This window comes from Lynx rufus, unplaced genomic scaffold (genome assembly GCF_022079265.1).
Source record: "Lynx rufus isolate CCGP_SWC_20201006 ecotype Redwood Valley unplaced genomic scaffold, mLynRuf1.p SCAF_15, whole genome shotgun sequence".
Taxonomy (NCBI): domain Eukaryota; kingdom Metazoa; phylum Chordata; class Mammalia; order Carnivora; family Felidae; genus Lynx; species Lynx rufus.
In genome coordinates this window covers 24,050,218-24,064,670 of record NW_025814829.1, presented here as the reverse complement: position 1 = coordinate 24,064,670, position 14,453 = coordinate 24,050,218, and the positions used below count along the sequence as shown (strand labels likewise).

Genomic DNA, 14,453 nt, shown 5'->3' with positions numbered 1-14,453 from the left:
TTGCTCTTTTCCTTGTCCTTGTCCCCAGTCTCAGTGGTCCCTGTGGCCACCGCTGCTGTTGACTCTCTTGGGCTGAGAGGCCCCTCTCAGAAGGAGGAGGCAGGAGGCTAGGGTGGGCCCAGAGAGCCCCCGAGAGCGGCTTTGCTGGTGAGGCCCACAGAGCCTTCTCGGTAGCACCCCCAGAGCTAAGAAACCCCCAGGCCAGACTGTTCCAGAAATATGGCCCTCACTTCCATTCCCCGTGCCCTCAGATATCCGATCCTTAGGCTCTGTTTGGAACTAAGGGGTTTCACATCTATCTTTTTGTTGTTGTTCTCTTAAAAGCTGGGGAAACTGCAGGCCACTGACACATCCTGGCTCAGCTTGGGAACGGTGTCACCCCTCCCTACTCTGTGCCCCCTCCTCCCGGAAATCCACCATGGAGAGTAAGGATGAGGTCAGCGACACTGACAGTGGCATCATCCTGCAGTCTGGTGAGTGGTTTGGGGAATCCCGCCACGTGGGCCCCCTAGCCCTGCCTCTCTGAGGCCCCAGGCCCTAGGCCCCAGGCCCCAGGGCTGGCCAGGCTGAGAAGCTGGAAGACTGGAGTAGGGGGAGGGCAGGAGGGGTGGGAGAGGCCTCTGCTGGGGGCTAAATACTAGAGGGACTGCAGTTTTCCTGGATGGTCTGGCCTGGAGGTGTGATCCTATCTGGAACAGGTCTCTGCAACTCTGGCCCTAGTGATTACTAAGAAGTAGAAAAATCTTATCTGGCTGATGGAAAGGTCCTGTCTCTTTGGTTGGCCTGAGTCTGTGGGCCTGGTCTGGTCCTGACAGAAGAGAAGAAAGAAGCATGTGTGTGAATGAGAGAGAGAAAAAGAGAGAGGGAGAGGGAGAAAGGAGAAGGAGGAGGAGGCAACAGTGAATTGTGTGGGTGGAGGGTGGGAAGGGTGAGAACGGAGCCCTGACCGGGTAGCCCTCCCACCACCTGCAGATGGCCTGTTGAGGCGGCCCTTCCTTTTGAGCTGTCATGTTGCCACCTCGGACAGCCAGGAGATGTGGCGTTTGTGGTTATGACACCGGCCGCAGCACCTGAGATCTGCGATCAGCGGGCAGGCATGAGGCTGTGTGTGTGTGTGTGTGTGTGTGTGTGTGTGTGTGTATGTGTGTGTGTGTGTACACGTGTGGGCCTGGGATAGTTAACGAGTGTCTGAGAGGGGCTTACCCACCTCGGCTTCCCTGAGCCAGTGCCCTGCGGCCCCCCTAGGCCCTGACAGCCCGGTGTCCCCGGTGAAGGAGCTGACCCACGCGGTGCGCAAGCAGCAGAGGGCCCTGGAAGAGCGGCTGGAGGCACACCTGGAGGAGCTGAAGAGACTCTGCCTCAGGGAGGCGGTGAGAGCCTCGGCCGGCCCCCGGTTCCTCCCAATAACTTGGGGTTAACCGGAGGAGCCCTAGAGCCACATTTGGGGATGTTTGGGCTGAGGGAAGGGAACCCCGTTTGTGAGAGAGTTCTGGAAATCAGATGGGGGTGTGGTGCCTGGAGTCCCTGACCTGGGCCCTGAGCGGCCCTGAGCGAAGGAAGTAGCCAAGGTGGGGCCCCCAGACACGGGAGGGAAAGACAGAGGGGCTACAGAGGGAGTTGACAGAGGTGCCTGTGGGAATGTAACCAGGGCCAGAGTAGATCTCTGGCGGGGGTGAGCAGAAGGTAGAAGGGAAAGAGGAGGGAATGCGGAGGGTGCCCTGAAGAGGCCAGTGAGACAGGCCTGGGGGACGGGATGGGGTGGGGAGTGGGCAGGGGCCTCTGGGGAAGGGTGGGCACAGGCAAAGGGGGTACCGGCTATGCTTGGTTGGCCAAGGGCTGGGCAGTTGGAGCGGGGCCTGGCTGACGTTGCTTCCACTGCAGGAGCTGACGGGTGTCTTGCCGGCCGAGTATCCCCTCAAACCAGGGGAAAAGGCCCCCAAGGTCCGCCGCAGGATTGGAGCAGCTTATAAACTGGACGAGCGGGCCTTGCACAGAGAGGTGAGGAACCTCAGGGGGCTGTCTCTCAACCTCCCCCCCCAGATGTTGATCCCTGAGCCAAGGCCTCACCGTCTGGAGGGGCAGCTTCTGAGGCACAGGGCCCTCTCCTGGTTTTTGGCAATCTCCACCACCCCCCGCCCCCCGCCATCACACCCAGTCAGGGTGCTCGGCTCCGTGTCGATGAGGGGCACCCACTCACATGTAGCCCAGTGGCCATGGGGAAGGTGTGCAAGAGCTGGGGACTCACGAGAGGACCCTGGGTTTGTCTGGGCCAGTAGGCAGAAGATCAGTTAAGAGCTCAACCACCAGCCCAGGGAGGCAATGGCCCATTTAAACAGGTTATTCTGGCCCCTAGGGCTGTCCTCTTTCTCAGCGGGGGAAGGCAGGTGGTGAGGGGGCGGCTCGGGCCCCGGGATCCCTTCCCCATGGTGCGAAAGGTGGCAAGTGTCCCCTGGGCTCGCCTGCCCGGCCCTTGGGGTCAGGAGGGAGAGTGGCCCACGTTGGTGACCGCTCTGCCCGGCTCAGTGGGCAGGTTGGCGGGTGGGTCCCCGTGCCGGCTTTTCGGGCCCACAGGTTTGCTTTCGGGCATCTCCCACCGCTCCATCTTCCGCCCCATGGCCCCAGGGCCGCCCGTGCTGCCGTCTGCTTCCCGGGCTGGGGGTCCGTCGGGGCCCTTCCCTGGGTCCCCACGGCCACCGAGCCCCCTGCCTCTCCCACTCCTCAGGACCCCCTGAGCGGCCTGGAGCGGGAGCTAGCCCTGCAGCTGCAGATCGCCGAAGCGGCCCGCCGCCTGTGCCGGGAGGGGAACCTCAGCAGGCAGGCCCGCCGGCAGCGGAAGCATGCCATGCTGCAGGAGGAGAAGAAGCTGAGGGAGCTGGAGCGCTGCCTGGGCGAGCAGCGGCGCACCAGCGGGCCCCCTCCCGCCGCTGCCCTGCCCCTGGGCCGAGGTGAGCCGGTTGCCCTGAGAGTCCCGTCCCGGGCCACGCGGGCCTCGTGTGAGCTTTGGTGGCATGGCCCCGGGGCCACTGCATTCGCCTTCGTGCCCAGCACTGTGTTTAATAGTCCAGATTGGCTTTAGCTGGGAAACCTGCTTCCTCGGTTCACCTCTACACCATCCTGACCCTCTGCAACCCCAACAAGCTGTGGCCCAGGGCTTCTCCATCCCGTGAGGCCCTCTCCCCCAATCTCCTTAGGAAGCGTCCCATTCCTTCCACGTCCGCCTCAAAACCCACTGCCCTCAAGAAGGCCTTCTAGGCAGAAAGGTGCTCCCCAGGCTGACTTCGAGCTTCTCCCCAGGCTGACTTCGAGCTTCTTCCCAGGGTCTATGCAGCTGCGGTAGCCAGGTCCACCCTCCTGCCCTCCAGGCCCCAGGGGCTGGCTTATATGGTCAGGAAGCGTGAGGCTGACGTGAGCCTGAGGCTCTGAGCTGACGTACTGTCCCCCGGCCTGAGCGAGGCTGCTCAGGGACCCAGGGCTACTTGTGGGATGTTTAGGTTGAAATCCAGCACCACCAGTGCCACACCCCACCATCCCTTAAGCTTCTAGAACCACCCTGGTCAAGGGGAATCCCTCCACTTCTGCTCTTTGCTCTTACTGTGCCTCTAGTCTAGTCCCTGAGCCCCGTGGCCCAGAGACCTGGGGCTGTGGGGCACCTAGAAAGTCGTCCCTGCCCAGGACCTGCCATTATTGGACACCGGTGCACCCAGCCCGGGTTACCTTCCAACAAGTGGTTCTGAGCCCTCAGTTGTGTTGGCTTTGCCCTCTCCTGACGCAAACCCAGCTTGTCAAGTCCACTCGCAGCCCTACCTTCTACTTCTCACGGCATCATGCCCGTCGCTTGCCTCAACCCCTGGCCTCTCATGGGGCCCAGTTGTAGGGGAGGGACCTGGGGTGAAGAAGGGAGGGGTGGCCTGGGGCCATCCTTGGAACTGGAGACCAAGGCCTTGGTCTGGGCTTGGGGAATTGTTTACTTCTCCCACACCCTCCGGCTCCTACCCCTGCACCTTGGGTTGGCTTTTCACAGAGGCTGCTCTCCTCTTCTGGTTGGGGACGCTCGTATTTAGAACCCCCCGTGCCCCGTGGCCCATGCTATGGGCAAGGGGATGCTCCTAGTACAGGTCTCCAGAGTCCCCGCTGCCGCACGTTGTCTCTGATGTAGGTGAGAAAGGGTGTGACCAGACACCTCCCAGGTCACCTCCAGCAGAAGCAGAGAATGAGGGAGGAGGTACCTCCGTGTGACAGTTGACCCAGTAAACCCAGGAGACCGTGCCCCTGACCCAGGCTCAGATGGCCAGACTTCTCTGGGTCGACTGGCTCTGGCCCGGCTGCAAGACAATACTCGTGGTCTCCCAGGCTCAGATGGAAAAGAAGTTCTCCATCCTCCCTCCACTCCGACAGGATCCCCAGGACTTGAGCCCCCCCCTTGAAAGGCAGCCACTGACTTGGCTTGTGGAAGTCCCTGAGGGGCTTACCTGCGCTGTGCTGGTAGGGAGCTGGCGGGGAAGTGAGAAGTCCCCCTGTCCCAGTTTGCCTCAGCCCCTCCTGTGTCTTCTAATCCTGTGTCTTCTCCAGCCCTGTACTGCTCGGCAGCCTGCAGATGTTGGGGTGGCAGAGGGTGTGAGGGGATATCACACTGCTGCTGCCATTGTGACCAGTGATGCTTCTCGTTGGGGGTATGAGCGGGTCAGGACGTGCCTGGGGCTTTGGTTAACCTTCCATGGGAGACAGGCGGTTCTGAGACCTCGGTGCACTCAGCTGTAGAGAAGAAACCTGAGGTAGCGGCCACCTTTCACCCTCCAGATCAGAGAAAAAGACGCTGCACCCTCCACCTTCAAACCCTGTCTTGCCGGTGGGCCTGAGGTCCTGGGTTCTAATGTCCTGCCTTGGGAGCGCAGGAGGAAGCAGCTCTAGACAAGTAATTCCTTCTCTGGCTCCTCTGCCCAGCTGTGCTTTCCCCAGAAGGAGGAAGTAGAAAGGGATTAATAATTAGTTAGTAGCTGAGAGGTGTTTTGAATTAAAAAGGAAAAAAAAGCAAACAGAAAAAAAAAAAAAAGAAAAGGAAAGGAAAAGCCACCCTGCCCCCTTGGTCTCCACACAAGGCTTATTCAATTTAGGATAATTACTAATTATGCCAAGTGGGGGTAATTAGCTAGTACCTTGCAGGTGGCAGGGAGCAGTCAGGTGTTAAACTAATTCACCACAGTGAATTTGATGAGAAATCCCTCTACGCCCCCATGACACACACTTCTAATTTTAGTAGGTGCTCGGAATGCGTTTGTGGACTGACAATACCTTCCTTTAGCAATGCTATCTATTGGAATTTCTGCGGTGATGGAAATGTTCCATATCTGTGCTGTCTATAGTAGCCGCTAGAGCATATGAAATGTGCCTGGTTTGACCGAGAAACTGAATTTTTAATTTTATTTCATTTTAATTAACATAACCCCCATGCAGCTAGTGGCGACCCGTTGAACAGTGCGGCCTTTGAGAATGTGCAGAGTTGGTAGGTGTGACCTCTGTAGTTACCTCCTCACCTGGGGGGTCCAGCTGCCAGTGCTGGACTGAGGGCAGGGTGAGGTGATCCGGGGCTGGGTTGGGGCAGTGCGGCTGAGACAGTGAGCGGCCCTCGGGAACGGCTGTGTTTGGCTGGCAGATAGATGTGCTCCCTCCATGTCTTAACTCTACAAAAGCAGCGGGTCTCCAGATCACCCTCTTTGCATTGCATTTGTTTGGCCAATGAGTCTCTGACATGCTTGTTTTTATGAAGATTAGGGATGATGGGAGATGATGTCTTTCTTCCCAGATCATAGAGTCAAACCAAAACACATGATACTAACCCCAGCTGCATCACAGGACCATGATAGTAACAGTCCCACAAATTCTTCAACTTGACAGATCTGTAAAAAAGAACACTCTTTATTCTCCGAGGTTTTGTAAAAGATCAGAGGCAGAGAACCAGAATTCAGTAAAAGGGTGTAGCCTCACTTGAACCCCAAGGCAAAGGCTAGTACGAGCCAAGCACAGCATGGCCTAGCTGGCTACTTGGGAGTCGCCCAGCTCCTTGGGCAGTATGCCCTACATGGTTTAAGAACTACTCTGGGTAGAGTTTTTAAATTCATTTAAGTTGTGGAGCAAAGGTTGACAAACTTCTATAGAGGCTCAGTAAATATTTTAGGCCTCATGGGCTATAAGGTCTCTGTCGCAACTACTCAACTCTGCCATTGTGGTGCAAAAGCAGCCAGACCTTATGTAAATAAATCTGTAGCTGTGTTTCGATAAAACTTTATTTATAAAAACAGTGAGTTAACTGTATTCGGCCCAAGGGCCCATAGTTTACCAGTCGTGGTACAAAGGATTTTAAGATGGCTGGAATTGTTTAACTGTCTTAGAACTTTCTAGATAATGACTTGTGCATTAGATGCTAGCTAACAGGAGAACCCATAAATGGTAGGTAGCGGTGACAAGCCAGACTCTGGTCAGACTGTCTGGGTATGAATTCTGACTCAATCACCTTTTGGTGGATTGGCCTAAGCCATGTTACTCAGTTCCTGCAAGCTTTGGTTTTCTTAGCTGGTACATGATGATAATAGTGTTTACCTTACACGGTGGTTATGATGACATAAATTAATATACATAAAGTACTTAGAAAACTACTGGTACAACAGAAATATTGGCTATTGTTAATTTCCCCTCATCATTGTTATCAAACATAGTTGAAAATACTTTGTGAATTCCATCCAGGTCAGTAGAGTATTCTCAGGGTCTAAATGTTTCAGTTTGTTCAAGGGCAATGGCAAATGTAAGTTCCCTCTGATTTCCTGGGTCACAGCTGCTGTTGTGCCATGCAGAAATGTCACACTCCCATTTCATGCAAGTGACTTGCCATATCACCAATTGAAGAATCAGATCTCTGTGAATTGATCCCACAACTCCACAACTCAAACTGCCACTTTGCGCTGCCCTTGGTACTGGTAATGCAGGGCTTCTCAGATTCGGGGTCTTTGAGTTGAGTTGTATTCATGATCTCAGAAGACTACAGAAACGTTAGGCAAATTATTTCCATCCCAAAGGCCTTCCAGAATGACACTTCACCTTTCCCTTCCACTGCTGAGAAACCCTGTCAGAAAAAGCCCTGGCTTTTTTTTTTTTTTTCTCTTACAGACAGGGAAACTGAGGCCTAGAGCATTGAAATGGCTTATTCAAGGTTGTGTAGCTAATAGAAGAGCTAGGATTGAAATCAGGCTTCCCATTTCCTCCTAGCTTCTGATTTTTTTTTCCCACTTCCGAGTAATAAATTCATATCTAACATAGTATTTAGTACACAGTTGGTATTTCCTGATACGGGATGCTATCAGGAAGGGGGTGGGGTCAATACTGCCGGATAAGCCAGATCTAGGAGTTGATTTCCTCACCTCTTTCTCTCCTCTTTGACTTTTCCAGAGCTCAGCGCCTCAGATGACAGCTCTCTATCAGATGGGCTGCTCCTGGAAGAAGGTGAGAGGGGTAGTTTAGGGCCTATTGTCAGGATTGGGCTCATAACAGAAGACAGTGGGGCTTTGGTAGACTTCACTGCTAAGGACTTCAAATGGGGAGTGGAGATTTACTGAACTAGTGAAGGCAGGAGTGCCGGGCTGGGCTCCAGGTCTCTGCTCTTACTTGATGCTAATTTCTGTGTGCCCTTGCACACGTTCATTTGAGGGTGGGGATGTGCTGACCCTTTGCCATTCTAGAAGTTCAATCATTTTGACAGGGAAGGAAAAGGTGAATTCTAGCAGAGCCTATGGGCTCTGGGGTCCCTGCCTTTGCCCTGGGACCCTAAGAGCCATCTGGCCACAATCCTTGCCCTCTTTGAATAGAGGATGGCACTGGGGAAGGAAACACTGTCCATCGATTAAGAACCCTGTTTATAAACCTTAAGGATGCTGGGGGTCAAGGTGGACCAAGAGGGTAGCGCAGTCCTATGTAGGGGAGTGTCCAGGTCAATAAGGAAATAGTGCACCTGGGCACAGCATGAGCAAGAAAATTAGGTAAGCGGAAAGGTAGCTGCAGATATAATACTAAGAGCAAAGGTTAGAAGGTGGAATGATGTGAACTAAAGGCAGTCAATCTGGGGAGGTTTCCTGAAGGAGGCAGGTGTAAAATAGAGCTATGGGTGAGGAAGTCCCAAAGGAGAACAAAACATTTTTGAGCATCTGGGCCTGGAGCCACAGCCTGGAACAGCCAGATAAGCAGCCGTGGGAGGGACAGCAAGGCGTGGGCCACGGAGGTTCTTGTTGGGCCGATTTCCTAGCCACTGCCTTCACCAGCTTTCTTTTCACTCCCCGCAGAGGAATCCCAAGTGCCAAAACCTCCCCCAGAGTCCCCAGCTCCACCTTCCCGGCCTCTCCCACCCCAGAGCCTGGAGGGGCTGAAGCCAGCAGGACCTGAGACTGGGGGCCTGGAGCGGGCCCCCATCCAGAACAGTCCCTGGAAGGAGACCAGCCTGGACCACCCCTACGAGAAGCCCAGAAAATCTTCTGAACCCAACAGCGAGTCCAGGTCAGGACGGGGAGGAAGGGGAGGGCTGGAAGTGGGTGGGAGCTGTGCTTGGCCAGGGGGGTACAGGCAGGGCAAGGCGTGGGAGACTGCCCCTCTCCTTAACTGTGTGATGGTGAGAGATGTGAGTTTTGGGGCCCCCTTCCACGGTGCCCCCTTCCTCTGCACAGCTTGAGGCCCTGAATGGAGGCATTCTTGCCACTGACCTGTCCCTAATTCTTTTGCAGCAGCCCAGCCACCACGCCACAGGACGGGCCCGGTGCCTCCAGCCTATGGCTGCTGGAGCCTGCCTCCTACCATGTGGTTCCCATCCGCAGCGTTCCTGGCCAGCGGCAGGGCCGCACCAGTGCCCCAGCCACCCCTGAGATGCAGGGGAGGAGGGGCCAGGCGCAGTCTCTGAGGTAAGAGACAGGTCACCCCAGAGATGCAGGGGGAGGCGAGACCCACTATTGAGAGCTTACATTTGGAGGGTGGTGGCTTCTAGGATACAGGTGGGACTGGGTGACACATGGCTAGTGCTGTGGCTTCTCCATCCCTTCTTGGGGCACCTCTCAATAGAGGCTTTGCCACAATCAGCAAAACCAGAGGCAAGTCACTTGTGAAGCAAGCTGTTTTCTGCACAACCCAATTCAAGTTCCAACCCCCCCCCCCCAACCTATATTCTCCTATGGCACGAGAATATGTGCCTTGGTAGATACTTTTGCAACTGTTTAAGATTGTTGTATTACTGGTCGCTGACAGTGGATGATTCACTCTCTCAATTGATGTGCAGTCGATTCTCATTATTTGTGGGAGTCTGACGTCCTATAAAGTCACCGCAGACAGTAAAGTAGCAATACTGAACCATTGCTCCTACGGAAAGCACAGGGTGAGGCTCTCGAGAGCTTCTGGTCACAATATTTTTGTCAATCGATCAGTCCATAACCTTGTTTTATGTGTGTTTCTGTTGAAAGACACCTTATTTAATATATGCTGTTGACCCATTAACATTGAACTGGCCAATGGCACTGTCACTCATGCCCGAATAAAACTCATCTCCTATGTATATTCTACTGAAGGCACCTTCATAGCCTTCCTGCCCTTAGGAACACCAGACAGTACTTCAGCACTATGCTTAGGGCCATTCTAAACAGTGAAGTCACCAAGAAAAAGTACAAGAATATGAAACGTGTGACACTAAATAGACTGGCAAGAATACTCGTTTATGGTACGAAAGCCGAAACAAGAAGTCAGAGCATTGCCTTGTTCGGTCTCGGCTGGGAATGTGCCTATTGGGCATGTCAAAGTCTTCACCATTCTGTGTGTGCGTCCACAAATGACCGCAAAAGTATTGTGGGTGTTGACTTTGAGGCTACAAATGCATTTTGACTATGGGGGGGATTTGCAAATACAGAATCTGCAAATAATGAGAGTCAGTTGTATGTTATTTTCCAAGTGCTTTATCAGTATTCTTGGTGATAGTTTCAGTGACAGCGTTATGAAAGGCACTGTTAGCTACACCCGGCGGAAAGCCCTGGGCACCACTGCTGGGCTCTTCTGTCAGTTTAAATTCACTCATCAGGCAGCACTGGACTGGGTGCAGCCTGGGACAACTGCTCTCAAGTCAGGCCATGAATTTTATATTTTACATACTCCCAGGGCTATTTTACAAACAGTGCCTTTGTGCAAACTGGGAAAAGGGGCTGGGTTTCAGCCCCTGCGGGTCTTGGGCTGCCCCCTTGTGGAGGGTCGACCTGCGTGCAGTCCCCCTATGGTAGTTTGGTGGCGCCGCCAGAACAACATGCCACAGAGTGGGTGGCTTAATGACAGGGATTTATGGTCTCACCGTTCGGGAGGCTGGAAGTTCAAGATCAGGGTGGGGTTGGTTTCTTCTAAGGCTTCTCCTTGCCTTGTGCATGGCCATCTACTTCCTTCACACGGTCTCTACCACATGACAGCTTTACAGGTCCAGCTTAGATACCTGACCACGGATTCTGTGGGTGTCATGTGGCTGAACACAGGGTCCCTAAAGCAGCTGAAAATAGCCCACATGGCCGTGGCACGCTTTGCACAAAGCACAGAAGTGTGAATGCAGCAGGAGGGATACGTTGAATGGCACACCAGGCCAGGAGGGTGTCTGGATGCTTCCTGGAGGGGGGCGGGGGAGGTTTGTAGAGCGTCTGCCTCACCTGTTTATCCCCCCCCCCCCAGGCCCAAAGGACTAGATTCGGCCTCCCCGACTCAGTGCGTCTCCCCTTCCCCCCTCAGGATGGATTCCTTCCGGGCGGGTCCCGAGGGCCGAGGCCGCAGCGCCTTCCCCCGCCGCCGCCCCACTCACTACACGGTGACGGTGCCCGACTCCTGCTTCCCCCCGACCAAGCCCCCGCTGCCCCACCCCGCCTACCACTCCTGCTCGGAGGACAGCGGCTCAGACGTCTCCAGCATCTCGCACCCCACGTCGCCGGGCAGCAGCAGCCCCGACATCTCCTTCCTGCGGCCCCTGTCCCCGCCCGAGCCGCCCCGTCCCCGCGGGGCCTGGGTCCCGGCCGGCGCGCACTACCCCAAGCTGCTGCCGCCGCCCGGGCGCTACGTGCTCGTGGCCGAGAGCCACCTGCCGCCGCCCGGCGAGTGGGAGCTGGGCCGCGCCGCCCTGGGCCCCGCCTACGAGGAGGACGCGGCCGCGCTGCGCTGGCAGCGGCTGGTGGCCTCCCGCGGCCGCCTGGTGCGGACGCCCTCCCTGAAGGACAGCCCCGCGGGCCGCGCGCTCAGCAAGGCGGCCGTGTCCGAGGAGCTCAAGTCGTGGCACGAGCGCGCGCGCCTCCGGAGCGGCCGCCCGCACTCGCTGGACCGCCAGGGGGCTTTCCGCGTCCGGAGCCTGCCCCCCGGGAGAGAGGGCTTCGCGCGAGCCCCGGCTCCCCGGACACAGGTACGGGCGGCCCCGGGGTCACGGGGCCTTCCAGCTGGGGGAGGGCTGCGATTCTAGCGGGCCCCAGAGTAGAGAGGCTTGATGCCACTAGGCTGGTGGCCGCGCCGTCCCCAGCTGGGAAGGACAAGCCACAGAGCCTTTCCTCTTGGCTTTGGAAGGCACTCGTGACACACACCCCCCCCCCCCCCCCGCACCTCCCAATTTTGCCTCTAGCTCAAGAGTGCTCACCCACGTACACTGGTGGAGGTAATCCTGGAAGAGAGCGGGACTCTTTTCCTTACGGGCTCCACAGATGATCCGCAAAGCAGATAAGCCTGTATTCAGAAGCAGAATTCCAATCCGAATTAACCCCCAAGTTTCCTGATGTGAAGGCCCAGGACAAAGGGAGAGTCTGGACACGTGTTTGCAGAAGCCAGGACCTGTGATTGCCTGTGGGTCCACGTCCCCTCCGGCGGCCCTCCTGGCTGCAGGGCTGAGAAGCAGGGTGGCTAATGGTTAAGTGCACAGGCTTATCAGCCTCTCAAGCCAGGCTACAGGGGGGGGTTTTCAAATCTCAGCCCTGCTCCCTGGAAGGGATATTAATGATTGGACAACTACCTCAGAGGGCCATGAACTTTAAATGAGTTGTTATGTGTAAAATGATCAGAACAGTGTAGAGTAAGTATAAGTAAGCGGTATTCTTATCCGCCAAGGACCAGATTGGTAAGGTAGACATGAGGTAAGGCTGCCCACTCTGGTTTCAGTGACCCAGTTTCTTCATTCTGGAAGTAGGTTTAACACACATGCGTCTTGTCTTCTTTCTCCCTGGCATGGAGGGCTCTGCAGCCTCCAGAAGTTACCAACAGGCTGCTTCTTTGAGACCCAAGATCCCTACCAGGCCCAGCTGCACATCCCTCCCCCACCCACCAGGTCTCTGGGCTGCAGCTGGCATCCTGGCCTGGCAGCAGCCTGGCCTGGGTCCCAGGCCGCACCCTCCAGCTGACGTGCTTTTGCTTTTCCCTCCCTGCCAGCTTGGACCTGTCCTCAGCCCAGGCCCAGCCTATCCCAACCTGCCAGACAGGGAGGGTGACAAGAAGTGAGCCCAGGAAATGCGGGGAGGAGGAGGGCAGGGCTCCTGGCACACCCCAAAGAAAGTGGAGTGGAAAATGGATAAAGGGTGATCACTGGGGGACATAGAACCTCCTGGAAAGGCAGGGGCTGAGTGCCTGGGCCCCTGTAGCTGCCAGTCAGTGTCCTTAAGGCAAAGGGATGGTGTACCTGTGTTTGCTGTTTGACATTTCTACCAGGTTTGCTTACAGATCTCTCCTTTCTTCCTGACCCCGGCAGGTGACCACAGTGTATGTGCCCCGGAGATCGCCCGAAGGGGCCCCTGTGCAAGTCTTTGTGCCTGAGAATGGCGAGATCATCAGCCAGGTGTAACCAAGGCCGGGTGTCACCGTGTGCCCTGAATGCCTCAACCTGGCTGCCGGAAAAGACTGTTCCACAGCAGGGCTGGAGCCGAGACCTCCCTGCCTCGAGTGCCTTCTTCGGCTCCTTTACCCCATCGCGGGTCGATGACCTGGAGCTGAGCCTTTTTTTTTTTTTTTTTTTTTTAATGTCTTTTGTTCAGAAACCCTGGCCTTAGGATTTATATTGTGATTTGTCCTCAAGATCCCAATAATATGATGATGCTTTATTCCCCAGAGCTTGGTCTACTGGACTTGAGGCATTGCCTGTCTGACTGACAGCATTTGTCTCCTTCTGCAAGACAAGTGGCAGGGGACACGTGGAGCAGAGAGGGCCACGTCGGGATTCCTCACAGACTATTCTCTGGCTCAGAGCACGTCCCTGGAGAACAGCTCCTGTCTCACTGCAGCTGGAGGCACACTAGTGCGCCTCACCACCCCCATTTCCCAGCTCTCTGGGTACTGTAGGGGTGCCTGACAGGGGGAGAATCTTCTTCCCCCTTTATAATGTGCTCTGTGATGCACACACGAAGTGGTAGGTTAAAGACCACACATCCTGGTGGAGTATTGTCTCCCTGGGCCCTATTTTCCTCACCCCATAACCCCCTCTGGAGGGCCCCCAGTCACTCACCATATGCTCTCTGTGCCGTGTGGGCTCCCACATCTACCCAGACCTCTGAGCCTTACGTTTGAGGCTTCACCAGACTGTAGCATTAGGAGGCCCGGGCTGGGGGCTGGCCCGTGGTGGTGTTTGGTGGAGAGCAGCCCACGCTTTGACCACCGTCTCTGGGCATCGTGAGAGCTTGCAACCCCACCCATTTCTCTGTCATCTTTTCATTATCGTCCTAAAAACGAAAACCTTCCAGATATCTTTGGAGAGGCACCACTGTTGTGGCATGTTCTCCTAGGAGGGGGTAGGGGTCCCTGCCCTTTTTACCCCTCACCCAGCTGTGCTTCTGCTTTTGAGACTGGATTTCCTTGAAAGAGGGCAAGTCCTTATTTTTACAAATATGGGAATACTCACTCTTAAGGGCGTTCATTAATCATCCCATCTGCTAAGACTTGAGCAGGCCTGGACACTTCCTGTGCTAAGGCCATCCGATAGTCTCTGGGTTCTCGTCCCAGGGCCTTTTTGCTGCCTGGTCACATACTCAAATCTCCTGCCTCAAGGAGAAAGCACAGAGTTGAAGCTTGGTGGTGTTAGGAAGAACGGAGTTCTGATTCTGCCCATGCAGACCCCTTTCCCCTCTGAGTGGCCTGGACTTGGACAGAAACTACAAATACAGCTTAAACCCCCAATCACTTTGATGCCTGACCCCAAAGAAACACAGTTCTCCCCACTGGACAGAAGGCAGTGTAGCCAACTGCACAAGGGTGCCAAGGGAGGAACTTAGGTGGCCTGTCAGGAATCCAGGGGAGGAGAGGAGAGCCTGAGGGGAAGCACCCGCATTTCTGTCACTGCCCTCTTACCACATCCTGCAGCTCCCTCCTTTTTGGGTGGACTCTGGCCCCATTATGTTAGAATGTCCTAGTTCAGATGCTGTTCTCTTCCATTTTATCTCTGAGCGCCT

At 55.5% G+C, this 14,453-nt stretch overlaps 1 protein-coding gene across 2 annotated transcripts; it reads left to right on the top strand.

Moving 5' to 3' along the window:
* The first annotated feature begins 418 nt into the window (after nt 1-418).
* Nucleotides 419-12,856, top strand: INAVA (innate immunity activator). Of its 2 annotated transcripts, XM_047076414.1 has the most exons (9): nt 419-473; nt 1,246-1,370; nt 1,882-1,998; nt 2,723-2,945; nt 7,438-7,491; nt 8,325-8,535; nt 8,760-8,933; nt 10,780-11,377; nt 12,764-12,856. In XM_047076414.1, the coding sequence occupies exons 1-9, from the start codon at nt 419-421 to the stop codon at nt 12,854-12,856; spliced, it is 1,650 nt and encodes a 549-aa protein (XP_046932370.1). The 2 variants fall into 2 exon arrangements, with proteins under 2 accessions (XP_046932370.1, XP_046932371.1); XM_047076415.1 differs by lacking the exons at nt 419-473; nt 1,246-1,370; nt 1,882-1,998; nt 2,723-2,945 and having other exon boundaries at nt 7,453-7,491; nt 8,327-8,535; nt 10,780-11,437.
* Nucleotides 12,857-14,453: the final 1,597 nt, after the last annotated feature.